Source organism: Podarcis vaucheri, assembly GCF_965113315.1.
Source record: "Podarcis vaucheri genome assembly, chromosome: 13".
Taxonomy (NCBI): Eukaryota; Metazoa; Chordata; class Lepidosauria; order Squamata; family Lacertidae; genus Podarcis; species Podarcis vaucheri.
In genome coordinates this window covers 38,523,564-38,550,357 of record NC_138751.1, presented here as the reverse complement: position 1 = coordinate 38,550,357, position 26,794 = coordinate 38,523,564, and the positions used below count along the sequence as shown (strand labels likewise).

The 26,794-nt window shown below is 48.3% G+C and overlaps 3 protein-coding genes and 1 long non-coding RNA gene across 6 annotated transcripts in view; 3 read left to right on the top strand and 1 right to left on the bottom strand.

Moving 5' to 3' along the window:
* Positions 1–4,284, top strand: part of NTF4 (neurotrophin 4) — a 43,806-nt gene extending 39,522 nt beyond the window's left edge. For both annotated transcript variants that reach the window (XM_082194547.1, XM_082194546.1), the window contains exons 2-3: positions 168–546; positions 2,541–4,284. In XM_082194547.1, the coding sequence (XP_082050673.1) occupies positions 2,562–3,176 (615 nt within the window). In that variant the 5' untranslated portion in view covers positions 168–546; positions 2,541–2,561 and the 3' untranslated portion in view covers positions 3,177–4,284. The remainder of the gene's footprint in view (positions 1–167; positions 547–2,540) is intronic.
* Positions 1–19,080, bottom strand: part of SNRNP70 (small nuclear ribonucleoprotein U1 subunit 70) — a 116,507-nt gene extending 97,427 nt beyond the window's left edge. Inside the window, exon 1 of the mRNA XM_082194442.1 lies at positions 19,076–19,080. The gene's annotated coding sequence lies outside the window, so the exon portion shown is untranslated. The remainder of the gene's footprint in view (positions 1–19,075) is intronic.
* On the top strand, positions 6,526–8,423 carry LOC309516076. Of its 2 annotated transcripts, none has more exons than XR_014212747.1 (2): positions 6,526–6,811; positions 7,725–8,423. It is a non-coding gene; the product is annotated as an uncharacterized lncRNA (long non-coding RNA). The 2 variants fall into 2 exon arrangements; XR_014212748.1 differs by having other exon boundaries at positions 6,526–6,821.
* SAXO3 (stabilizer of axonemal microtubules 3) lies at positions 15,054–22,328 on the top strand. Its single transcript, XM_082194495.1, has 5 exons — positions 15,054–15,300; positions 16,016–16,204; positions 18,150–18,311; positions 20,294–20,421; positions 21,777–22,328. The coding sequence occupies exons 1-5, from the start codon at positions 15,145–15,147 to the stop codon at positions 22,129–22,131; spliced, it is 990 nt and encodes a 329-aa protein (XP_082050621.1). The 5' UTR covers positions 15,054–15,144; the 3' UTR covers positions 22,132–22,328.
* Positions 22,329–26,794: the final 4,466 nt, after the last annotated feature.

Here is a 26,794-nt window from a genome sequence, read left to right as displayed (position 1 = left end):
GCCAGTTTAGCACAGCGCACGGGGACTCGCTGAGCAGGCAGCTCAGTTTGGGGGCAGCTTGTAGACCGGTTAAACAACCCCCGTGGGCTGTTTGTGGCCCGTGGGCCTTAGGTTGCCTACTCTGATCTTGTCCATTGAAGAGTTTGTTTTTTTGTCTCCTCTGCCAGATGCTGTGAGTAGCATCAAGCCCTCAAGTGAATGACACCCCAGAGCATCTTCCTATCCTCTGAGACAGAGACGAAACACTTGCTTCCGTGAGAAAGGTCCCTTCTTCTTGCTCATCCCGTGGAGAAGCAAAGATGCAGCGTGAGATCTGCAGACGTCCCAAGGAGCCTAGACTTCTGGGCACGTGAGCTGCGAGGAAGCACCAGCACCCATCAAGGGACAGGGCAGCAGAAAGCAGCTCCTGCTGCAGAAACAAAAGGACCCCTTCCTTCCCAGAGTGGCTTACATCAGGGAGCAACACAGCAGGACGCCAGCCTGGAAGGTCATGATTAAAACCTGGAATCTGCTTGGCTGTGATTGAAGAAAGCATTGAACCCACAGGTAACTGTCCCGTCACCCCATCTACTCCCATCACCATCAATTGAATTTACCGTACTTTTCCATGTATAAGACGAGGTTTTTTTCTTAAAAAGTTACATCCAAAAATTGGGGTCGCCTTATACATGGATAAGGGACGCAGGTGGTGCTGTGGGTTAAACCACAGAGCCTAGGACTTGCTGATCAGAAGGTTGGTGGTTCAAATCCCTGCGACGGGGTGAGCTCCTGTTGCTCGGTCCCTGCTCCTGCCACCCTAGCAGTTCGAAAGCATGTCAAAGTGCAAGTAGATAAATAGATACCACTCTGGCGGGAAGGTAAACGGCGTTTCCGTGCGCTGCTCTGGTTCACCAGAAGCGGCTTAGTCATGCTGGCCACATGACTCCCTGTACACCGGCTCCCTCGGCCAATAAAGCGAGATGAGCGCCGCAACCCCAGAGTTGGCCACGGCTGGACCAACGGTCAGGGGTCCCTTTACCTTTTATACATGGATAGTGCATAGGGTAGGACGTGGGATTGGTTCCTGCTGCAAGCCAGAGATCGTCAGCAGCTATTGGGCGTGTTGCGGCAAAGGCTGGGGTTGATTGGTTGCCGCTGTGGCAATAGGGCGGGCAATTTGTGGCTTTCAGCGTCAGGCAGATGGTGAGCGATTTTCGGCAATCTCTGAAAAAAGGCTTAACAACTTTATGCCACCACCCCCAAAAAAAGCTCAAAAATTGGGCAATCCTCTCCCCCCCCCCATAGCTCAACAACTCCTGGCAACATCCCCTCATTTTCTTAATTTTGAGTCCCCAAAAATAGGGGGCGTCTTAAACATGGGGGTGGGTTATACATGGAAAAGTACAGTATATGTCTCTCGCTGCCCAAATAGGCTTCCGGCAGCGCAGTTTCTAACCATGTCTGCCCAGAAGGAAGTCCTGTTGTGATGCAGGAATAACACTGCAAGTACATTTGCAAAGTTAAGCAGGGTCTGCTATGGTTTCAAATTGGATGGGGGACCACACATTGAAATTCCTGCATCGCCCCAGCCCTTGAGGTTCTCATCTAGCTCTATGATTTTCTGTTATTCTATTGAATTCAGTAGGTCAACAACTTTGCCAAAAGAAGCTTAGCAACTGTTTGAAATATGGCAGCCGTACCATAAACCCCATCAAATAGCTCTGTGCCCTGTCCAATTGTTGCTTTGTGGTTTCAAAATACTTCTGACCCTGCTTTGAGCTAACCCAAAGGCAAATTCTGCCGGTATTTTTAATTTGCCATTTTCGCTGCCAGTGTTTATATTTGTACTGATTCACTCTGCTAATGTCATTTTTACCTGTTGATGCGGCAATATTTTTAAAGAGGTTTATTATTTATTTTTTGTGTAACACAATCGTTATACCGCTTGATTGTACAGTGGACGCTTGGGTTATTTATGTGATCCATGCGGGAGGCACGTTCGCAACCCGCAGCGTTTGCAACCCGCAGCGCCGTGTCTGCGCACACGCACGTTGCGATTCGGTGCTTCCGCGCATGCGCAAAGTGTGATTTCAAAACCCGGAAATAACCCATTCCAGTACTTCCAGGTTTCGGCGCATCCGTAACCCAAAAAAACGTAACCTGAAGCGTCTGTAACCTGAGGTACAACTGTATTAAGATCTCTCTAAGTGCCTTGCAATAGGTAATAAACTGATCTTTTTTAAAAAAAGAAAGAAAGAAAAGATACTTATTCAAAGATATACAAAAATATATACGCATTACAAAGTATCTTTTTTATAATATACTACTGAGATAAAACAGCTACTTAGTCTAGAAGAGAACAAAGTCAGAAGGAAGAAAAGAGAAGGAAAGGAGAAATCAAAAGAAAGAGAACATGAGAAAAAAATAATAAATAATAAAATTATCTATTTAAAATAGTGAAAATAATGACGGGGATCCATAGATCTGTCTCATTTTCTCGAGCCCTTTGTCGGCAGGCGTGCAGCATTTCTGGAGACTCATTTCTCTCCCTGTCTTCCCAGGTCCCCGCCGCGCAGAGAGTGATGCTTGTTCTGTTCCATGCCATGGTCACGCCACTGCTCTGCGTCATCCGTGCTGCCCCCCTTCCCAGCGCCAGTACCCAGTCCAACGCCACCGATGTCCTCTGGGCCGAGACCCCCCTGAGGGACTGGGACCTCTTTTCTCCGCGTGTCACTCTTTCCAACAGCGAACCGGCAGAGCCGCCCTTGCTTTTCCTCACGGAGGACTCCAGCGCCCAGCCGGCGCAGGCCGCAAACCGGACTCTCAGGTCCAAGCGGTCGTTGGACGGATCCCTCCGCCGGGGAGAAATGTCGGTGTGCGACAGCGTCAACGTCTGGGTGACCAACAAGCGGACAGCCGTCGACATCCGCGCCAAAACCGTGACGGTGCTTTCTGAGGTCCAGACGCTGACCGGCCCGCTGAAGCAATATTTCTTCGAGACCAAGTGTAACCCGGCTGGGGGCACGGCGAGTGGCTGCCGGGGTGTGGACCGCCGACACTGGATCTCCGAGTGCAAGGCCAAGCAGTCGTATGTGAGGGCCCTCACCATGGATTCTGACAAGATCGTGACCTGGCGCTGGATCCGCATCGACACCGCGTGCGTCTGCACCCTGCTCACTCGTACCGGTCGGACGTAGGGAGACAGGCGACTGGTAATCTACCTTTGTCACTTTGGCTACTGAAGAGATGGAGATGGAGCAATGGGACCGCTAGGCCCAAGATGGCCGCCCTTTGGCCAAGGGAAATGTGCATGGTTCCCATTGGACAAGAAGAAAGGTGTGTGGTCCTGGCTGATTGGCAGGCCCCAGGCTGCCTTGTCTGGCTCTGCTTGTGCCCCCTTGAAGTCCCTGTCAACAAGGTTCATCGTCGTAAACGTGGCCATTGGCTGGACGGGAGAGACGTTGTTGCTGCACTTCTACAGTGGAGAAGCAAACTTTAAGCATTATTGAGATGCAGCTAGGCAGACCTTGTGGACTGGAGGGGCCATGATGGGGCCTCTTAGTGGTCAAAACCTCATACCTACCACATGTGTCAGGGCACTGGGGTCTTGTGGGTGCTGCTTTAGAGTCACTACAACCTGCCTTTGGCTGCCTCTCTCACACACACACCAATGCTGCCATTGCACCCTTGCGGCGCACAGCAGACTCCAGAGTCCTTCCCTCAGCGCAGTCTGCGAGATCAGGGCTTTTCGACTGCCTACCCTCGGGGAACCTGTTCCATCTCGGCGCATTTGCCAAAGATTCCCTGCGTGTGCACGGCAGGTGGATCCTAGGGAATGTTTTAGGGTGCGTTGTCTGTACACACATAGGCACCAACCACACCTGCCAGGCCTCACCGCTGCTTTGTGGATACCAGACGCACGCAGCCTCGATGCAGGTGCCGAATCTGCCGCTTTGCATGCGCCCCACTTTCCCTTTCAGCTGCCGATTGGAGTGGGAGATCCATTGAATCTGAAGTCCATCACGACTGATATATTAATTGAGGAGCCTGGGATAAGCGTCTGAGAGATCCGTAGAGTTCTTTTGGAACATACTTTTTCGGGGGAGGGGGGGATTGCTAGGTGTAAGTTTCCTTCTGGAATCTCCCTTCCCTCATTCTCTTTTCTCTCTTCATATTTATTACCTCCCTTCCCTCCAGCTACAGCCTGTGTCTGACCTGATCCTGTCGTCTTAATTATTAACTTATTTGCGTTCATTACTCTGGAGGGGGGGGAATGATTTCTAGGAAAGTGTGTGTGATGTCTGTGTGTGGAGGTGGGTGGGGAGGATTAAAAAACAAAAAGACATGTCTGCCTGCTGCTTGGATTTCCTGTGTCCTGAATGTCTTCCTTTTGGCTGGGGGGGGGCGGGCTCCTGGGTGGGGGAAGGAGCGTGCGGAAAGCAAGACTCATGGGAAAGAAATGTGGTTGGCAGCCGGCTCCTCCCTGACAGCCCAAGCCTTCCTAGTAGCTCTCTCAGGCTGCATATACAACAAACATCTAAAGGCACCTTTTGCACAGCCCCAAAAGAATCCTGGTAACTGTAGTTTGCTCCATGCAGAGCTATAATTCCCAGCACCCTTAACCAAGTACAGTGGTGCCCCGCAAGACGAAATTAATTCGTTCCGCAATTTTTGTCGTCTAGCAAATTTTTCGTCTTGCGAAGCACGAAATCCCATAGGAATGCATTGAAAATCAATTAATGCGTTCCTATGGTCAAAAAAAGTCCAAACAAAGCCAAATTTGGTACAACAACAGTTTATTAACTGCTCTTTGAAGTCACACATACTGTAAAGAGCAGTTCAAAAATTTAAGGGAAAATAAATTAACTTTATAAACAAAACATGTCTTTGTTTTTAGTCAAAGAAAAAAAGTCGTGAGACGTTTTCATCTTGCGAAGCAAGCCCATAGGGGAAATTCGTCTTGCGAGGCAAATCGCGAACGGAAAAAACTTTCGTCTAGCGAGTTTTTTGTATTGCAAGGCATTCGTCTTGCGGGGCACCACTGTACAGTGGTAAGGTAAAGGTAAAGGTACCCCTGCCCGTACGGGCCAGTCGTGTCCGACTATAGGGTTGTGCGCCCATCTCACTTAAGAGGCCGGGGGCCAGCGCTGTCCGAAGACACTTCCAGGTCACGTGGCCAGCGTGACGAAGCTGCTCTGGCGAGCCAGCAACAGCGCAGCACACGGAAACGCCGTTTACCTTCCCGCTATAAAGCGGTACCTATTTGTCTACTTGCACTTAGGGGTGCTTTCGAACTGCTAGGTGGGCAGGAGCTGGGACCGAAAGACGGGAGCTCACCCCGCCGTGGGGATTCAAACCGCCGACCATACGATTGGCAAGTCCTAGGCACTGAGGTTTTACCCACAGCGCCACCTGCGTCCCTAGTACAGTGGTACCTCGGGTTAAGTACTTAATTCGTTCTGGAGGTCCATTCTTAACCTGAAACTGTTCTTAACCTGAGGTACCACTTTAGCCAATGGGGCCTCCTGCTGCTGCCGCACCGCCACTGCGTGATTTCTGTTCTCATCCTGAAGCAAAGTTCTTAACCCGAGGTACTATTTCTGGGTTAGCAGAGTCTGTAACCTGAAGCGTATGTAACCCGAGGTACCACTGTACAGTTCCTGGTATTCTTTTCAGGTGGGGAGCCTTTAAATGTGTGGTGTGTTATCTCCACAAGCTCTGTTTTGCACATCCACACTATCATCCAGGGGTCAGTAAACTTCTTCAGCAGGGGGCCGGTCCACTGTCCCTCAGACCTTGTGGGGGGCCGGACTATATTTTGGAAAAAAGAAAAAAAAATGAACAAATTCCTATGCCCCAGAAAGAACCCAGAGATGCATTTTAAATAAAAGGACACATTCTACTCATGTAAAAACACGCTGATTCCCTAACCGTTCGTGGGCCGGATTTAGAAGGCAATTGGGCCGGATCCGGCCCCCGGGCCTTAGTTTGCCTACCCATGCTATAGTCCTCACCTGCTGTAGCTTTGGAAGGGGAAAGTGTCCTTTGGCCCTGAGCGCCACCTGATGGCTTGATGTGGAGTTGCAAGTCCTTATGAAGAGTTGGACTGCCTTTGGGCAATGGTCTCCCAACTGTTTTAGACCTGTGGGCACATTAGCAAACCAGAGAAACCACTGTGGGCACCACACGCGTGCCTGCAGTACTTGCCATCCTCCCCAGCTGGAATCTCCATGAAATGCCCGAGCTGTGATTCGACAGAGGCAAGTGCCTCTACACAGTCGTACCTTGGAAGTCGAACAGAGACCGTTCGATTTCCAAAATGTTCGGAAACCAAAGTGTGGCTTCTGATTGGCTGCAGGAAACTCCAGCAGCCAATCGGAAGCCGTGGAAGCCCTGTCAGACATTCAGCTTCCAAAAATAGTTTGCAAACTGGAACAGTCACTTCCGGGTTTGCGGCGTTTGGGAGCCAAAACGTTAGAGAACTAAGCTGTTCGAAAACCAAGGGATGACTGTATATATCTAATAAGTTCTGTCAGATTCTAGTTTAGTGCAGCCAAATAACTTCAGGCCCCTGGCCCTGTGGAATTCGTGAAACTACCCAAATGTTCTCTTCAGCAGATTCTAGTTGGCCAAAGTCCTAAAAGACACCATATCCGGGTACCGTACTTTGACCTCTTGTTTGCTGTAGCCAAAAAAGAGAGAGCTCTGTTGACTTACAGTGGTCTGCAACGGCAGCACTGCGAATGTCATCAGAACAGAAAGGGGACTGATAGAGCAAGAAAGGGAGAGGAAAGAAGAGTGAATCAAGAAGCAGAGGAGAGAACAGATCCCAGTAGGTAAAGGTAAAAAAAAATTACAAAATTAAGAAGAAAATTTCCCGCGGTGCAGGTTGCTGTTGCTAACAATTGGGCCCTGGGTCTGGCAGAAAAGTTGGGGAAATCACTTTTATAGCAGGTGGAGGGATGGGCACAATCTGCACTGTCATTCCCTCTATTTGTGAAGTTAGGGCCTGGGAGACTGGGCTTCAAATCCCTGCTCAGCCATAAATTTCCATGGGTGACCTTGGGACAGTCGCAATCTCTCAGCCTAACTTACCTCATGGGGTTGTTGAGAGCCTAGGAGCCAATTCCTAGGGGCCAATATATCTTTGTCTCCCTCCCCACCCATAAAATATTTGAGGGGGCTGCCCATCCCCCAAGTTGGCACCCTTGGTTAAGATGGAGAGGAAGAGAACCATGTACAGTGGTACCTCAGGTTACATACGCTTCAGGTTACAGACTCTGCTAACCCAGAAATATTACCTCAGGTTAAGAACTTTGCTTCAGGATGAGAACAGAAATCATGCAGCAGTGGCGCAGCAGCAGCGGGAGGCCCCATTAGCTAAAGTGGTGCTTCAGGTTAAGAACAGTTTCAGGTTAAGAACAGACCTCCAGAACGAATTAAGTACTTAACTCGAGGTACCACTGTATACATTACCTGGAGCTCTTTGATGGAAAAGTGAGATATAAATGTAATTCAATTTTTATTTTTTAAAAAAAGAGGTATCAGCAGGTTTAGGGGAGCTCCAAAGTTTGCGAAAGTACGAAAATTATTGGGGGGCAGGGAAGCTAGGATTTGCCCTAAATCCATGAGCTTGATGTGGCCTTTGGGGGGGGGGACCACGTGCTGGCAACCTGTGTTGTGGATGGGACGTTTTATTGGCGGACGCATTTTCCCAGGCTTGCCTTTCCCCCCTTCCTGCACAGGTTCCCCATCATAGAGGAAGCCATGCTGATTACTGTGGTCACCGCATGGCTTTGCGTCGTCTCTCATGCCACCCCTCTTCCCAACGCTGCTGACATCCTTGGCACGCATGCTCCTCCAGTCGGGGACGAGGAGTTCCTGTCTCCCCGTGTTGCTCTTTCTAGAAGTGAGCCGACCACCCAACCCTTGTCGGACACTGCTGAGGCGATGTTGGCCGTGTGTGACAGCACAAGCACTTGGGTGGCAGACAAACATACAGCTGTGGACATCCGTGGCAGGAATGTGACGCTGCTCTCTGAGTTTCAGACGCCTCACGGCCGGCTGAGGCAGTACTTTTTCGAGACCAAGTGCACACCCAGAAGGGGAACTGTGGGCGGTTGCCGCGGGGTGGATCGAAACTACTGGATCTCTGAGTGCCAGACGACCCAAACCTATGTGAGGGCCTTCACTATGGATTCCAAGAAGACTGCTGCCTGGCGCTTTGTCAGGATAGACGCAGGGTGTGTCTGCAATATACGACCGCAGCAGCAAGACGCAGCGGAATATGGCGGGCAGGAGATATCATAACAGGCTTTGCTGGGGCGGCGGGCGACCCTGGGAGGCCTTAGCCACAGGTCTTTGGGGATAAGGGCCCACATCGCCTTCGCCTTTTGAAACAAATAAACAAATGGAGTCACCACCCCCATCTGTGCCAAGCGGTAGCCAGATTCCAGAGTCATGTTTCCATTGGGAATCGAGACGTGTCGGAGACGGTCATGTCTTTAAGAAAAATGGCTTCTTAACACCTATTCACGCCCGAGTCTCCTTTGGAGAGCATTAGATCTCAAGAGGGGCTTGTTTCCCCAGCAACACAAGGCACTGTGAACCCCATATCCCTGCCCCTGTGCCAAGATGGCCTTCACACACACACCCCTCACCAAGTTCTACCTACTTCCTCCTTCTTGTTCCCAGAACACCTCTTGCCCCACACAACTCCTCCTCACCTACCTGCTCGCTCCCCCTACCCAATTCCAAGCCCTGTTTTTCAAAAGGGCACGTTTTTCCTGTGTGACATCACACCACAGGAGCCAACTCTTAGGAGCCAAGGGGGTCTCTGCCCACCAATAAAATATTTGAGGGGGCCGGGAACCCCCAAAGTTGATGGGCATTGCCATTAAAATAGTACACATTGTCAGTGTTTGAAAAAGAAAAGGTTCTGACCTCCTTTTTACTCCTTTGCCTAGTCCTCAGGCCTTAGTTGGCACAAAAGAGTCTTTGAGAAAGAGTACCATATTTTTCGCCCCATAGGACGCTCCGTCCCATAGGACGCACCTAGTTTTTTGGGGGGGAAATAAAGGGAAAAAAAAATTCCCTTTATTTTCCCCCCAAAAGCAGGTCGGGGAAACAGAACCAGGTCGAGGAACAGCGGGATGGCGGCGCTGCGCCTCCCTGCTGTCCCCCAAGCTTGTGGGGCTGGCCGATGTCTGCCCCGCGCGAGGGGCGCTCTGCATCAGGGCGCCCCCCCCCCCGCGGGGCGGCAGGCTGCTATCCGCAGCGTGGGGAGCCTTGCCGGGAACTCCTGCAAGGCTCCCCACGCTGCGGATGTCTGCCTGGCGCGGGGGGCGCTCTGCTTCAGGGCGTCCCTCGCGCCGGGCAGCAGGCTGCTATCCACAGCGTGGGGAGCCTTGCCGGACCTCCCGTAGGGCTGCGGATGTGTTCCTGAAGCCTGGAGAGCGAGAGGGGTCGGTGCGCACCGACCCCTCTCACTCTGCAAGCTTCAGCAAAAGCCTGCATTCACCCCATAGGACGCACCCAGATTTCCCCTTCATTTTTGGAGGGGAAAAAGTGTGTCCTATAGGGCGAAAAATACGGTACTTTGAAGAGTATTGCTGCTTTTATTCTTAAAAGTTGTCTTCTCCAACCACGACTGACAGCTTTATACATATCAAACACAACCAGCTTTCTACCATCCAACCAACTCACACCCAACACTATCATTGAACACTCTATATATACAGGTACAATTTGGTGAAAGTCATTGTAGGCCGCTAACTCATGCTGACTTAGTTCTTTTGGCATTAAAGAAACAGCGGCCAATTTTTAGCCGTGGCACACATGCACTGTGTCATGTAATCAATTATGCGGGGTGGGGCTCCCCCCCCCATTTTAATTCAAGTTGGCCCTCACTGGTTCTCAGGGTTGCTAGGAACATGCATGAGTCCCCTGGATACAGGGTGGTACAGTGGTACCTCGGGTTACAGACGCTTCAGGTTACATATGCTTCAGGTTACAGACTCCGCTAACCCAGAAATATTGCCTTGGGTTAAGAACTTTGCTTCAGGATGAGAATAGAAATTGTGCAGCAGCAGCGCAGCGGCAGCAGAAGGCCCCATTAGCTAAAGTGGTGCTTCAGGTTAAGAACAATTTCAGGTTAAGAACAGACCTCTGGAACGAATGAAGTACTTAACCAGAGGTACCACTGTATATAAATTCAATAAATAAACCAATAAAATGCACCCCACCCTCTCCAAATCCATCCCACCCACCTGGAACTCCAAAAGTGATAGTGTGCACTGACCCTGAGTGCCATCGGATGGCTGAAAGTAAAATGGCAAGTCTTTATTATTGGAGGTGTGGGTTGCAGTTGATGGGTGCTCCTGAGGATCGCACACGAGCTTTGGGCATCAGAAGTCTTGGGGGAGTCTCTCAGCTGGCAGAAGTACAAAAGCCCTCTAGAACAGTGTTTTTCAACCACTATTCTGCGGCACACTAGTGTGCCACGAGATGTTGCCTGGTGTGCCGTGGGAAAAATTGAAAAATTCGAAAGATTAAAAAAAAAAGTCAAATTTTCGCCCACTAGGCGGGCGCTGGACTGTGTCCACCCTATTTTCCATCCGTCCTGGGTGGGGATCAGATCAGATGGGATCGGATGAGAGCGGACAGGCGGTCTGCTCTCATCCGATTCCCCATAGAGAGCAGCGGGGCTCTGACATCTCCCTCTCCGCACACAGTGGTGGTGTGCCTCGTGATTTTTTTCATGAAACAAGTGTGCCTTTGCCCAAAAAAGGTTGAAAAACACTGCTCTAGAATAACATAATAATAATAATAATAAATTTTATTTATATCCCGCCCTCCCCAGCCGAAGCCGGGCTCAGGGCGGCTAACAACAATGAAACAGTACAACAGTACAACAGTACAACAGTACAACACAACACTCTAAAATCATTCATTATAAAATTAATTCAAATCAAGCCACTGGCAACCATTGGGCCAGAGCTCAACGAAGATTGCCGATGGAGGGAGTCAGGCTGTGCCCTGGCCAAAGGCCTGGTGGAACAGCTCTGTCTTGCAGGCCCTGCGGAAAGATGTCAAGTCCCGCAGGGCCCTAGTCTCTTGTGACAGAGCGTTCCACCAGATCGGAGCCACAGCCGAAAAAGCTTCCTTCTACCAGCTGGCAAGCCTCACGCTCACCCTGAAGCCCTTCGTGTACCACCTCCATGAGAAGCCTGGAGGGCTGGGCAACACAAGAACAGGCCTGTTCTGCGGTGGCTTCATTTGTAGAACACTCTCCCCAGTGAGGCTCATAAGGAACATCATAAGGAACCCTGCCTCCAAGCAGCCTGCATGGTCACTGACTATTTATGGATTGATTATATTCATATCCTACCCTTTTCCTCCAAGGAGCTCACGGTTTCGCCCCTGCCTCATTTGAGCCCCACAACAACCCTGCGAGGCATTGACTGGCCCAAGGTCACCCTGTGAACCTCATGGCTGAGTGGGGATTCGAACCCTGGACTCCCAGGTCCTAGTCTGATGCTCCAACTGCTACAGCACACTGGGGAAAGCAGGGAGGAAGGGGAAATGGAACGGAGCGGATGGGATGGGATTCTGAAATTCAGCTCTCCACCCCTCCAACGTTATATTATAAATATAATATATAATATATAAATATTCCTTTCACTGGCCCCTGCAGCTCAGCAATATCTGGAGGGACCAAGGTTCTCCGCCACACCTGTGATAGCTGGAAAACACACGATTTGAAGAAAGCACCCAACTGTAAAATTGCAAAAGGTTCTCCTTTTTTTAATTTCTAGGAAGGATTAACTGCAATGTTCTTTATTGCAAGGTTGCCCTTTGAAAAGAGCCCGGAAACTTCAATTAGTACAAAACGCCAGATTGTTATCCGGCGCTTCAAGATCAGAACTGATTCCATCTGTACTGATTGCCTGTTTGTTTCCGGGCTCCATTTAGCAGTGCCAGCAATGACCTTTGAAGCCCTAAGAAATGGCTTAGGACCAGGTTACCCCAGAAACCATTTCCTCCCTGTAATGAACGAGTCCTGGCTTTTAAGATCCACGCAAGAGGCTCTGCTCTCTTAAGCCGTCCATACCTGAGACGGGTCTCTTGCAGCCCTAGCAGACGCATTGTTTAAATTGTTCTTGCTTCTTTTGTTGCGTTAAAGAGCTTTCTCCTATCCAATTTCTCTGAGCAGGGCTGTCTCTGCCCGCTGCCCCTTGGAAGGCCTACACAAGAGTATCAATGGTGCATGACGTCCCACTGACGTATCTCCCTGGGAGCTAACAAGGCTTGGGGAAGGTTGGAAGAGATGACTCATCAAGGTCCAACATTTCTCCAGTGAAAATAGGAAAGTCCTATTCCCTAATGATAATAGCAATAACATTATTATTTATACCCTGCCCATCTGACTGGGTTGCCCCATCCACTCTGGGTGGCTTCCAACATATACATATTAAAACATTAAACATTTAAAAACTTCTCTAAACAGGGCTGCCTTCAGATGTCTAAAGATTGTATAGTTACTTATCTACTTGGATTGGGGGGGGTATGCGTAACTCCACACCCTCCAGCATTTCACTGATGGAAATAGAGACATCCTAAGGAACGCGGGTGGCACTGTGGGTTAAATCACAGAGCCTAGGACTTGCCGATCAGAAGGTCGGCGGTTCGAATCCCCATGACGGGGTGAGCTCCCGTTGCTCTGTCCCTGCTCCTGCCCACCTAGCAGTTTGAAAGCAGAAAGTGCAAGTAGATCAGTGTTTCCCAACCTTTTTTGGGCAAAGGCACACTTGTTTCATGAAAAAAATCTCGAGGCACACCACCATGCCAGATGGGGAAAGGTCACTTTTTACTTATGTAAAAAAAAAATAAAAAAATAGTAACAGCATAGAAGGTAATGGTTAGGCTAGCATCCCTCTTCCAAATATGCTAGGTTTTTATTTGCAGGGACTGTTCTACATGGGAAAGCATTCAGCACTGTCATTCTCCCATCTGCCATCTGAATTGGTACTATTCTGGGTCAACTTACTCTGCTGCATGTGTAGATGAAAATGGCACCAAGTGTGGGGGAGGGGGCAGAACAGGTTTCAGATACAGGATATTAAGCATACACGTACTTCAGATTGAACTGGTTGCTTGCTTTGCAAGTTTTCATTTCCCAAATGACTGCCTTGGCAAGCGCAATACCTACCAGGCTCAACGCCGGTCTCGCGCTGCCGCTTCCCGCGCTCTCAAGGACCCGGGAGGAGGAAGGCGTGAAGGGAATCCCGAAGGCGCGGAAACCTTGCGCATGCGCAGGCCTTCCGCCTGCGACAGCCCAGTAGGCCGGCCGAAGCGAGCGGCGATGGGATGTGGGAGGGAGCTTGCTCGCCGCCCCGCGTGTGCCTATGTGGGGCACATTACAGCCCCGTGACGTCAGCGCCACGCAGGCAGCCAGGCAGGCAGACGGCGAGAGCCCCGCGCTGGGCGGCCTCTCCTCGCCGCCGCCGCCCCGCCTCTCGCCGCCCGACTCGCCCGCCTCCCTCCCACGGCACACCAGGCAACGTCTCGCGGCACACTAGTGTGCCGCGGAACACCGGTTGGGAAACACTGAAGTAGATAAATAGGTCCTGCTGTGGCGGGAAGGTAAATGGCATTTCCGTGTGCTGCTCTGGTTCGCCCGAAGCGGCTTAGTCATGCTGGCCACATGACCAGGAAGCTGTATGCCGGCTCCCTCGGCCAATAAAGCGAGATGAGCGCCGCCACCCCAGAGTCGGCCACGACTGGACCTAATGGCCAGGGGTCCCTTTACCTTTACCTTTTAAGGAAAGGTAGGACATTCTGGGATCAAATCGGAAACAGGGAAGTCTTCTGTAAATCCAAAACACTTGGAGGGTCTGTCACACCCTCCAACATTTCTCCAATGAAAATAGGGATGTCCTAAACAGCAACAACGGGCTTGCCAATCGTAAGATCGGTAGTTCGAATCCGAGCGATGGGGTGAGCTCCTGTCTCTTTGTCCCAGCTCCTGCCAACCATACCAGCACGAGTAGATAAATAGGTACCCCTGCAGCAGGAAGGTTAACAGTGTTTCCATGAGCTTTAGTAATGTTCTCGGTGTCCCATGTGCCACAAGTGGTTTAATCATGCTGGCCACACGACCCAGAAAAGCTGTCTGTGGACAAACACCAGCTGCCTCGGCCTGAAGGCGTAGATGAGCACCGCACCCCACAGTCGAATTTGACTGGACATAACCTTTCAATAATCATATTAACAACAGCAACAATAAAAATGTTAATAATAAATAGGTCTTCTAAAGGCCTTTGAACTGCAATAACTGCTTGCTTTGATCAGTGGTCATGGGAGGCAGGCAGTGGGGCGTGGGGAGACAGAAAACAGAGGTGGGATGAGACCAGATGTCCTAGAAGAGGCTGATGGGAGTTGGCGTCCAACACCAATGGAAGGGGCACAGGTCCTCTGCCCCTGCCATACTGCAACATTATGTTGCAGCTCCCATTTGTGCATGCATGCAATGAAGGATGATAAGAACCATCATCCTCCGACTCAGTGGCGTAGCGTGGGGGGTGCAGGGGGGGAGGCTGGCCGCACCGGGCGCAACATCTGGGGGTTAGGGTTAGGGGGCGCAAATTACTTGCCTTGCCCCGGGTGCTGACAACCCACGCTACGCCACTGCTCCGACTGAAGTTACAGTCCCGATGCACGCTTACTTGGGAGCAAGGTGGAAAGGGCTGAGGGACCGGGTAGGGGCTTACTCCTCAGTAAACACGAATAGAGCTTCACACAACAAGAGCTGCACACAACAAGAGCTTGCACCCCAACCGTTCAGCCACGGCCTTTAGCACTCAGTAGCAACGATCCTTAGCAGGCCTTCCGGCCCCCAGGAAATCCAGGTGCAAACCCTGGCTCCCCCTCCCACAGCGGTCCAGCATCCCATTGGGACTCGTTAGGACGGGACCGGATGGAATCCAGGGCTCGATCAAAGGGGGCGCTAGAACGCCCGGCTGCCGAGCGTTCCATCTCCATGGCGACGTTTGTCGCTAACGTTCCAGGGGCCCCGCCCCTTTCCTGGTGCCCAGGGTACCAGCCGCCTCCTCCTCCTCCTCCGCCCGGCCGCCCGGCAACCATGTCCCAAAAGCGGAGGCGGACATGGCGGGCACTTTCTCCGCCTTCCCCTTCGACTGGGAGGTGGACTCCCCGACGCTGGTGCCCCGGCAGGGACGCAGGCATGACTGGAAGCTGACTAGCAGCGGAGTGGGGCTCAATTACAGCCCCCCACTGCCCTTCCCGCCGCCCTATGCACGAGTGAGCCAAAGCTGGTGGCTTTCAGGGGGATGGCTGGTGCAATTCGGATTAGGGGAAGCGATGTGGTTTGTAGCGGGGGACTGACACCCCCTCCCGCTACCTCTAGGCATAGCTGTCAACGTTTTCCATTTTTTTACGGGACATTCCCTTATTCCGAATAGGATTCATCGCAAGAAAAGGGAAAAGTTGACAGCTATGCCTCTAGGTCATGGGTAGGCAAACTAAGGCCCGGGGGCCGGATCAGGCCCAATCGCCTTCTAAATCCAGCCTCCAGACGGTCCGGGAATTAGCGTGTTTTTCCATGAGTAGAATGTGCCCTTTTATTTAAAATGCATCTCTGGGTTATTTGTGGGACCTGCCTGGTGTTTTCACATGAGTAGAATGTGTCATTTTATTTAAAATGCATCTTATTTGTGGGGCATAGGAATTCATTCATATATTTTTTTTCCAAAATACAGTCCGGCCCCTCACAAGGTCTGAGGGACAGTGGACCGGCCCTCTGCTGAAAAAGTTTGCTGGCCCCTGTCTAGGTACTCTGCAGGCGGGCTAATGCTGCCTGGAACCAGCTCCTGCGGGAATAAATGGGTCTTACGGGGGGCGGGGTCTTGGTTCTATTTTTCATCCATGCACCCATTTTCCCATTTCCTGATGGTTTGTCCCATTGCTGCTCTTTCCCACACCTCCTCCCTTGCACCCCCGCTTCGCTCATCGCCAGTCTACGATCTATGAGCCGCTGCCCCCAGCATCTGAGAAAGTCTTCCGAGATGAGGTCATCCCACGCTTGACAACCACCTCACAACTCGCTTATGGCCCGAAAACCCACGGGGGAGTCCTGGCTCACCCCCGCTACTCTGTTGCCTATCCGCATTGGGACGTCCTCTACAACAAAGATTTGAGAGAGAAGGTAAGGGGCAAGCAGGAAGCTCTGAGATCTGGGAAGGGGAATAGAAGCCAAAATGGTCAATGGGTACATCCAGATGGCCAGTGTATTGAGGATTTGTCCGCATTTGTTTGCGGGGGGATTAGACAAAGTTGGCAATTTAATCTGCTTTTGTCACGATTTGCTTTCAGGGAGGTCAGATGGTGTTGTGTCAACCCAAGTGTTATGGGAACTCCCAGTGTGTTTTTCCCTGTCACTTTGCTTCTTGCAAAAAGTCTGATCTTTTGCAGAAGCAGGTTTGTTGCGCAAGAGTTTCCAGCCAACTAAACTGCGCAACCTGAATTTGTGACTGAATCCTACCCCCAAATAGTGACAGTTCTTGAAGTTCCCTAGGCTTGGTGGCTTTACTGAGGAGGGAATGGGTGGAATGAATCCAGTCTGTAAATTACAGCCTGGTTCTGTGTGAGCTTACTCAGAAGTAAGTTCAATTGAGCCTAGGCATAGCCAGGATTTGGGGGGGGGGGGCAGGACCGAGCTACCTGCACTGCGATTGGCCAGTTCGCGGAAGCCATGCCTATTGCTCAGTCAGATTGCCAGTTGCATCGCTAGAATGTGTCACAACATCACCCAAGTGACCTCAGCGAGCATTTCAGTTTCAAATATTCTGATTATTTCTACTTTTAGCTAAGTATTTTTATTTATTTACTTGCAGCCTACCTGCTCTGAAAAATCACAAGCCCCCCTTTCTGTTCATTCCAAAACATGGCAATATTAAGATGAGAAGCATCTGCTCTTGTATGCTTTTCTAGGGTTCCTTTATTTTAATTTAAAGATGTATGCAAATAGGTACAGAAGCATTCACACGCATGCCCAGTAAAGTTAAAGGCAATGGGTGACACACACACACTTAAAAATCCCACCCCCACAAAAACCCAATTGGACACATTCTGCCAAACTCCGCCCACTAGTGTTGGTGAGCAAACAGTGGTGGAATAGCAGTGAATACCTGTGACTGGGAAAAATGGGTGTGTGTGCCAAATACAAAACACAAAAAAATCAGACCTGAGGAACAGGTTTGCTGTATAAAGCCCCCATTTAGAAACACACTGAATCAGCTGGACATTTGGGGAGTAATCTTGAAATATCATCGATGGAGCCCCACACACCCCTTACTCTGTGATTGCAGTCCAGGCAGGAGAATGAGACAGGGGCGAGGATTCTGCAGAGTTTCCCAGAAGCCCCTGTTCTTCCTTTTTTTTAAATAACTTTTTTATTCAAAATTAAAACAAAACATATTATCCAGAAACATACCATCCTTATTTTCCCTCCCTCATTTTTCCTCCCTCCCCCCCATAGAACCTACCCACCCCCACCCCCCGACTTCCCTCAGTTCCAGTCTTTGATTTCTCTAAAAATGCTGTTTTCTGCATGTTATACAGTTGTATAGATCCTCAAAACTATTTAGCTGATTATTATCAATAAAAAGTTTGTGAATGTTTATTCAAAGCCAGCCAAGGAGTCGAGTTCGCCTTGCTGCATCTTCAAATACTTTGTAAAGGGTTCCCATTCATCCTTAAAGTCACAGTTATCCTTGTCCCGTAGTTTATATGTCAGTTTTGCCAGTTCTGCATAGTCCATCAATTTTTCTTGCCATGATTCTTTAGTTGGGGTTTCTTCAGTCTTCCATCCTTGTTAAAACTCTCACGGCTGTTGTTGCATAGATGAAGGTGTTTTTCAGCAGAAGCCCCTGTTCCAGGGGAAGAAATAAAGGCCCTTAAGTGACAAGGTAATGGCAAGACAAATCATCTTTCCTCCATGGCTCTGTTTGAAGACACCGGGCTGGAGGAGGCAAACTCCCCGAGGCAAATGAGGAAACATGTGCACGAGAGGGTGTCCTTGTGAAGTCATGGTGACCGTTCCCCCAACCCCTTCTTCTCTGTACCCCTGTTTCTGTTCTTCTCCCCGACAGCTGCAGCTGAGAGCATGGAGGTTCCCGCTGACCATGGGCAACCAGAAGAGCGAGACGAGGGAACGCTACCCTGGCTGGCCCAATCTCCCACAAGAGCCTACTTTCCATGCTGGGCCTCAGCCATTTGGCTTGGCTGACCATCACCTGGATGGACCATCCAAGGTATCTGGTGCTGCTCCTGTAGGCCAATCAGGTTGTGGATTTACCTCCTCCAGAAGCCTGATTGGCTGCTCCTGCAGGCCAATCAGACTGCTGCATTCTGGATCCTATTCTTCTAGGATTCAGCTCAGTACGTAACAGGAGTAAAGTAAACCCTACACAAATCCAGAGTGGAGTCCTTAAGACATGTTGTGCACCTCCTTCCGGCAACTTTTGCAGCCCAGCTGGTGCCAAAATGTCTTGCTCTGCTGTCCTTTGGACCACATCCGTGAGGCCAGGGGCGGATGGGTCTTGTCATTTGGTCAGCCCAGGACCTCCTTACACACTGCCCAGGCTTGCGCCCCAGGGGGGTCAATTTGGCTTCACCCCCAGAGGTGCACTCCGTTGTCTCTTGAGACAGATGGATTCCAACAAAAGCTTGCACATCTCTGCATGCTACCTATGGAATCGGACCAATCAGTATCCATTATTTCCTGGTGTGTGGGGAAGGTTGGTGCTGCCTGCTTTTAGTGGGAAGGAAAACCTGTGCCCCTCCAGATATTGTGGGACCCCCAACTCCCATCAGCCGCTGCCAATGCAGTCAATGATGTGAGAGGTGATGGGAGCTGTTGTAGTTCAACAACAATTGCAGTTCCTTCTCTATCCCTGGCCTAACTGCTTATACAGTGGTACCTCTAGATACGAATGGGATCCGTTCCAGAGCCCCGTTCGCATCTAGAGGTAAACGTATCTAGCGGCGGCACATCTGCACACACGCGTGTCACTTTTCGCCGCTTCTGCGCATGCGCGTGGCGTCATTTTTGAGCGTCTGCACATGCACAAGCGGCGAAACCCGGAAGTAACGCGCTCCATTACTTCCAGGTTGCCGTGGAGCGCAACTCGAACGCGCTCAACTTGAAGCAAATTTAACCTGAGGTATGGACTGTATTGGGGTTATCCTCGGTGCCTCTGCAGCAAGTTCGAGGTGGGATTCTGATCTTGGTATTGGGCCTCAGATTGGGCCTTCCCTATCCCTTCCCCAACATGCCTGGTCTTTTCTTTGACATCCTTCTTTATTTTGCTGGCCTGTCAATCAAAGAAAGCAGGTCATGTGCTTGAGACCCAAGAGCTCTAACTAAGGCTGAGGTCAAGGATCTGAGGGACTCCCCTCCTGATTCTGGCAGGTTTAGTTGGCAGGGAAAGCAGCCACAAGGAGCTACACCCTTTCCTTTCCCCCACAATGCCCTTGAGACAGCATTGCTCCAGGGGCATTGTGGGAAATTAAAATGGCGGCTCAGTCATTGCTGGGCCCTGGGAGGCACTCAAGAACGTCTTTGTTTTTTTTAAAAAATAATGTTATTTATTCATTTAACATACATACAAACCAGTAACATACCGGTACATACACTTACAAGCAAACAAACAGAAAAAAGGAAAGACTATAAGTAAAGAAAAATGCATAAAATAGGTGGACGGTGATACACCCTTGTGACTTCCCTCCACCAGTGCTCATCATCTTTATTCCTTTAAAGTTCTTATTTACATTGCAATTCTTGTAAATAATATATAAATACCTTATAATAAATAAATAAAATAAAATATATAATAAATATAACATAAGATAATATAAAACATAAAACATAACATAACATAATATAATATAAATACCTTACTTATTTTATTGTACTATTATATTATCTAAATCAAATTTACAAGCTTAGTCCAAACATATCAGCATGCTAGCTTTAGAGCAGGGCTTACTCATATATTCTTCAAACCATACCCAATGTGACCTTAATTTCTGATTTGTTTGATATCTTATTGCTGCAGTTAATTTCACCAATTCTATAAATTCAGCTACTTTGAATGACCTATCCTCTTTTGTGGGTGGCACTCAAGAATGTTGTGTGGTAATCCCAGACTTGGTTGGGGTTGTCCACTGTGGTGGGCTGAGGAGTTCAAGACTTCCACGCACAACAGAGGCTTTGTTCCTTTGCTCTCTGCAGTCCATTGTGGCCAGCACACGGAATGAAGAGATGGCAGGCAAACCCTTCTACATCCGGGACAAGGCAGTTCTGCGGCTGAATGACCCCTATATCTCTGTCACCAGCCGGGACTTCCATCCCTTCACTGAGTAAGTAGCACTTCCAAGGTTCTCTCCCCACCCCTTCATCCACCCCAGACACCTCTGCCACTGTCTACACTCCCTTCCCATAATCCTCTAGGGTGCAACTGCGAGAAGTGAGGTTACAGGGAACCAGGCAGAGGGCCTTCTCGGTAGTGGCTCCCTCCCTCCCATCAGATGTCAAGGAAATAAATAACTATATGACTTTTAGAAGACATCTGAAGGCAACCCTGTTTAGGGAAGTTTTTAATGTTTGATGTTTAATCGTGTTTTTAATGAGTGGCTGGGGAAACCCAGCCAGATGGGTGGGGCATAAATATTATTTCATTTATTTATTCATTTATTTATTGTCTCGTTTCTGAACCCACATTCCACTCTTTGACCCTTGTTTGCTACCGCTAGGACAACTTGTTTACAATGGCACAGAACTTGTATTTTTTAGGTTGATAACCATGCCTAATGTGCCTTGACAGCTGGATAGCTTAGCTGGCTGGAGTGTTTGTGCTGATAATGGCAAGGCTGCAGGTTCGATCCCCATAAGGGACAGCTTGTATCTTCCTGCATCGCAGGGGGTTAGACTAGAAAATCCTCAGGGTCCCTTCCAACTCTATGATATCTGTTATTATGGCAGATGTTGGCTGTTGCTCGATTTATGTAAGCTATCCGTTTTGCTATCGAAATAATAATAATAATTTTATTTTTATCCCGCCTTCGCCAGCCGAAGCCAGACTCAGAGTGGTTAACAACAATAAAAGTAACACAGCATTCTAAAATCAATTCATTTTAAAATCAATTCAGAATCAAATTAATGGCAACCATTGGGTTAGAGTTCTGTGAGGATTGCCAAAGGAGGAGGTCAGACTGTGCCTTGGCCAAAGGCCTGGTGGAACAGCTCTGTCTTGCAGGCCCTGCAGAAAGATGTCAAGTCCCTCAGGGCCCTAGTCTCTTGTGACAGAGCGTTCCACCAGATTGGGGCCACAGCCAAAAAAGCCCTGGCTCTGGTTGAGGCCAGCCTGTGGCCCGGGACCTCCAAGATGTTTTTGTTTGAAGACCGTAAGGTCCTCCGTGGGACATACCAGGAGAGGCGGTCCTGTAGGTATCAGTATTTTTACTGATTTTAATGAAATACCAGTGATAAAAGTCTGTGTGCTACCCGAGTGCAGGCATGCAAAGAAAGTATGGCGTATCACAGAATCAAGAAAAAGGTAAGTTATTCCCAAACAGTATCATATTCTGCAGCGCCAAGAGTAGCAGTGTGTACACAGGGAGCCCCTTCCAGACAGCATTCTCTCCTTTAAACGGCTTGGTTTCACCCCATTTTCAGAGAAATGGACGCATTTTGACCCCCCCTCTCTCTCCTGCAGCATGGAACGACAAGGCTACGCCAGGAAGGATGCTCTCTCACTTGAGCGGTGTGGCGAATACCCCGTGATCCGTGATCCTGAACCAATGCGGGACATCAAGGTGTTCCTCAAAGCAACCCGAGTGCCCCGTCTGGGGCCACACATACCTGCCGTTCCCCACCGGGGTCTGCTTCCCCTGACCCGAGAATCCTACCAGCCTCCCCATGACTACAAGCGCACCTGGGACCGCTTTTGCCCGGTGGAGAAGCCTCCCACGGTCTCTTGCCAGGTGCCTGTGGTGGAGATCATGTGCGTTCCTCGCATGTACGAAACAGAGTATAAATGCTACGGGAGTGGCAAGCCCATGCCGGTGTGAGAGGCCAGGGGCAGAGAGCGTTTTGCAAGGATCAGACAGAGCAAACCTACAGAATCTATCTTATCTAGCATTTGTGCCCATTTTGCAGAGATGACCACAGAGTCTCTATTGATATCGTTAACGCTGCACATATGGGCAGCAGTTTGGATCAATAAAAACAAACGCTTCTTTGAAATAAAAATTATCCGGTCCAAAAATACGGTTCGGAAAGCTTTGCTTACAGAACTCAAACTCCATTCGACTTCAAGCAATAAATTTACACCCAGTTCGTTGCATAATACAGTGGTACCTCGGGTTACATACGCTTCAGGTTACATACGCTTCAGGTTACACACTCCGCTAACCCAGAAATAGTGCTTCAGGTTAAGAACTTTGCTTCAGGATAAGAACAGAAATTGCGCTCCGGCGTCGCAGCAGCAGCAGGAGGCCCCATTAACTAAAGTGGTGCTTCAGGTTAAGAACAGTTTCAGGTTAAGAACGGACCTCCAGAACGAATTAAGTACTTAACCCGAGGTACCACTGTATACTGATGCCGGCATACGTGAAATGTCTTAGATTATGAATATCTTCCAGAACTTAGAATTAAAGCTCTATCTCTTCTCCATTTCAGCCTCCATTGGGCTGAGGCTGTTCTGCCAGAGAGAGGGAGTAAAACATCCATTCTCTCCAGTAGCTTGAGAACAAAGATACACTCCTTCCAAGATAGAAGACCACAGATTAGCATGTACTTGTAACACATACGCATTTCAGGGGTTTTAAACACCACGTGACTGAGCCACATAGATATACTCACTAATTATTAACTTGTTAGGTTCTCTTCACAGTTTTCTTTCGCTTCAATGGAAATTTTCATGCCATTCTTCACAGTATACATGCAGACACATTATAGTGTTATTTTCCATTTCAGTGTTCATTCAGGAATTATACTTCACAGTCTGGCATTTAGAAGCATTCAGAAAACGGCACGTTTTGGGCTGTGTCTTGCAGTGTTCTTTCCCAGACGATTTGAGTTTGAAATCTTCAGTTGTTTTCCATTTTGTAATTTATACTTTTAGCTTTAGGACGGCTGTCCTTGCGTACTCACCTGCCCTTTTTAACTCACACAGGTGGGCGTGGAAGGAGGGATGGATTTGACAAACTGGAGCAAATCATGCTGAAGTCCATCATTCCAGAGCCGATATGAGGTTGTGGGTGCACGTATTGGATAAGGGCTGGTGAGATCCATGTTTACATCTTGACTTCTGTGGATCTGATTGGTTGACCATGATCTAATCACATGCATCCACACACCCTTCCACCTTCATCAGGGGGTTGCTATGATGGCAGTGTGAGGGGAAGAACTATGTATGCTGCTCCCTTGAACTCCTTGGAAGAACACCCATCAGCCTCAGCTGGCAGGGGCTGATGGGAGTTGTAGTCCAAAACACCAGAAGCGAGTTAATAAATATCTTATGGAAAACTGATTTGAAATTCACGGCATGCTGTCCATTGAAAGAAAATTATATGGAAATGATGTACCATTGGTATTTAATACCAAGTATGTCAGCAAGAAGATCAAACCTCTCCATTCTGAAGGAAATCAGCTCTGAGCGCTCACTGGAAGGACAGATCGTGAAGCTGAGGCTCCAATACTTTGGCCACCTCATGAGAAGAGAAGACTCCCTGGAAAAGACCCTGATGTTGGGAAAGATGGAGGGCACAAGGAGAAGGGGACGACAGAGAATGAGATGGTTGGATGGTGTTCTTGAAGCTACCAGCATGAGTTTGATCAAACTGCGGGAGGCAGTGGAGGACAGAAGTGCCTGGCGTGCTCTGGTCCAGGGGGTCACGAAGAGTTGGACATGACTAAATGATTAAACAACAACAAATGTCAGCAAAAGAAGGGCAGATCCTGAAGCTGAGACTCCAATACTTTGGCCACCTCATGAGAAGAGAAGACTCCTTGGGAAAGACCCTGATGTTTGGAAAGAGTGAGGGCACAAGGAGAAGGGGACGGCAGAGGACGAGATGGTTGGACAGTGTTCTTGAAGCTACCAGCATGAGTTTGACCAAACTGCGGGAGGCAGTGGAAGACAGGAGTGCCTGGCGTGCTCTGGTCCACGGGGTCACGAAGAGTCGGACACGACTAAACAACTAAACAACAACAACAATGTCAGCAAAAATATATGACAGGTACAAATACAGTGGTACCTCGGGTTACAGACGCTTCAGGTTACAGACACTTCAGGTTACAGACTCCACTAACCCAGAAATAGTACCTCGGGTTAAGAACTTTGCTTCAGGATGAGAACAGAAATCGTGCGGCAGCAGCGGGAGGCCCCATTAGCTAAAGTGGTACCTCGGGTTAAGAACAGTTTCAGGTTAAGAATGGACCTCCAAAATGAATTAAGTTCATAACCCGAGGTACCACTGTACCTGCTGGAAATGTAAAGAAAAAGAAGGCACCTTTTACCATATGTGGTGGACGTGCAAGGTAATAAAAGCATTCTGGGAAATGATATATAATGAATTGAAAAAAAATGTTTAAAATAACCTTTATATAAAAAAGAGGCTTTTCTATTAGGAATTATAAGTGATGAAATTCCAAGGGAGCAGAAAATACTTTTTATGTATGTGACGACAGCTGCACGGATGCTGTTAGCTCAGAGATGGAAAGAAGATTAAGTCCCTACCAGAGTAGAATGGCAAATGAAGCTGTCAGACAATGCCGAAATGGCAAAACTGACCAGAAAGCTCAGGAACTAGGAAGACCAAAACTTTAATAACGAATGGGGGAAAATTTACAATTTACCTTAAAGACCGCTGTAAGTAGTTGAAAACATTAGCAGGACTGCAATAACACTTGTAATGTAACGAGAACTATGGACACCATGGAGTTATAAAAAACTTGGATTATTTAAAAAAGGTGCAGTAGAAAAGGTTTATTAACAGAACCCAGGGAGTGGAAGAAGTCCAGAGATTCGGGAGACCCTTGTAACTTTGGATGTGTTGTGGTATGATTGTAAACTTAAATATGTAAAACCAAATAAAATATATATCTATAAAAGAAGTGAGTTAATAAATACATTTTAGCTTCTACATCAATTTGGCATTCATTGCTTCAGTGTGTTTTCGAAGTACTGCTTCACAGGTACCAGCTGGTGGCCCCGGGGGGGGGGATCTCTTAAAAAGCACCCAGCACAAACTCTTCCATACTGCTGTGTAGTTTAACTGTTTCCAGACACAAGCTGTAGCGCCAGCTCTAATCAACAGTGTGTGTTTTGAAAAGACCTTTCAAAAGGTACCGTACGTGTGCGTAGATAAAGGCATCCAACAGCACTTTGCACAAGCTTGCTCCATATCCCTTTGGGGACTGGGATTTAGTTAATCACTAAAATAATATATGTGTAACTGTGATTTAACAAAATCAGGGTTTTATTTATGTGGCAAAGCGTTTCAGCTTCAGCCTTGGTCAGACACGTTCTTCCGAAACCGTTTCCCCTCTGTTTTGTTAATCACAGCAATGTGTTTTGAGTGCACGCAAACATATACAGACAAGTTTCAGTGCATTTTTAAAGCCTGTGTTTTAACAAAGCTAGCTAGGCACAGTGTTAACTTTGGCAATTTGGGAATGTAGCTGTGTAAGAAACCTACTATAATAAACCGAAAAGGAAGACAAGGAAGACTGTTTGGTGGGATAAGAGAGCAACAATTTGCATTGTCCATTCCTTGCTACCTTCCCATTTGATCAGGAGATGAGTGCCCTTTTTCAGGGTCATTTTTTGCCCATCATTGTTCCATCCTGTTTTATTTGCACTCTGCCCATCTGGCAAAACAACTCACAACAGCATACACAGGGGAATCCAATTTCAGAGAAGCTTGCTCCAAGGACATATACTAAGCTTCATTTCTGATAAACAGCCCGCTGAAGAGGTGCCTGTTCCAGAGGGGTGACCCTGAACCAGCTCAAAAACCGCTTTTCTTTCTTTCTTTCTTTCTTTCTTTCTTTCTTTCTTTCTTTCTTTCTTTCTCTTTTCATCCATCCATCCGTTCATCCTTCTTTTTTGCAATATTAAATTTATTCTATGCTTGTTAAATTTATCTCAGTCATTTTTTAAAATTTACTGACGTGCTCTGCATTTTTCTTATATTTGTATTTTGATGTTTGCTGTAAGCAGATTTGGGCACAGCTCATGGTGGAAAAGCAGCAAATGAGACCCTCCACGTGTCACCATTTTTCTTTTTCTTTTTTTTTAAAAAAAGATATTTATTAAGGGTTTAAAAATTACAGGGAAAAAAAGAAACAACAAAAACAAATTCAAAATACAATACATTAAAGAAAAAGCATAGAAAACAATACAACAATGCAACATAAAAACACACAATAACATTGAAACACACATCCAATGTTCCATAACTTTATCTTTCTTTTACTTGTTTCATTGACCTCCTCACATCTCCCTTCTCTGTATTCCCATTTCAGAATCTTATTCAGCAATGCTTCACCTTCTCTCAAAAACTTGTTTTAAATTATACGTATCAGCTATTATGTCTCCGATTCTTCCCTTTATTATCAAATATTTAAGCTTGACATAATATTGTTCAAGTTTCACCTTTGTTCTTATAGACCGATTATTTTCACAGTCCTTTCAGCTATGTCACTAATGCCATATTATCTTTATAT

Bases quoted from the DNA above. Each gene is read 5' to 3' on its own strand.
- SAXO3 (XM_082194495.1), top strand. From the start codon at position 15,145: ATGGCGGGCACTTTCTCCGCCTTCCCCTTCGACTGGGAGGTGGACTCC. The intron at 16,205-18,149 runs GTAAGGGGCAAG...TCTCCCCGACAG, and splicing joins ACAAAGATTTGAGAGAGAAG to CTGCAGCTGAGAGCATGGAG. The intron at 20,422-21,776 runs GTAAGTAGCACT...TCTCTCCTGCAG, and splicing joins GACTTCCATCCCTTCACTGA to CATGGAACGACAAGGCTACG.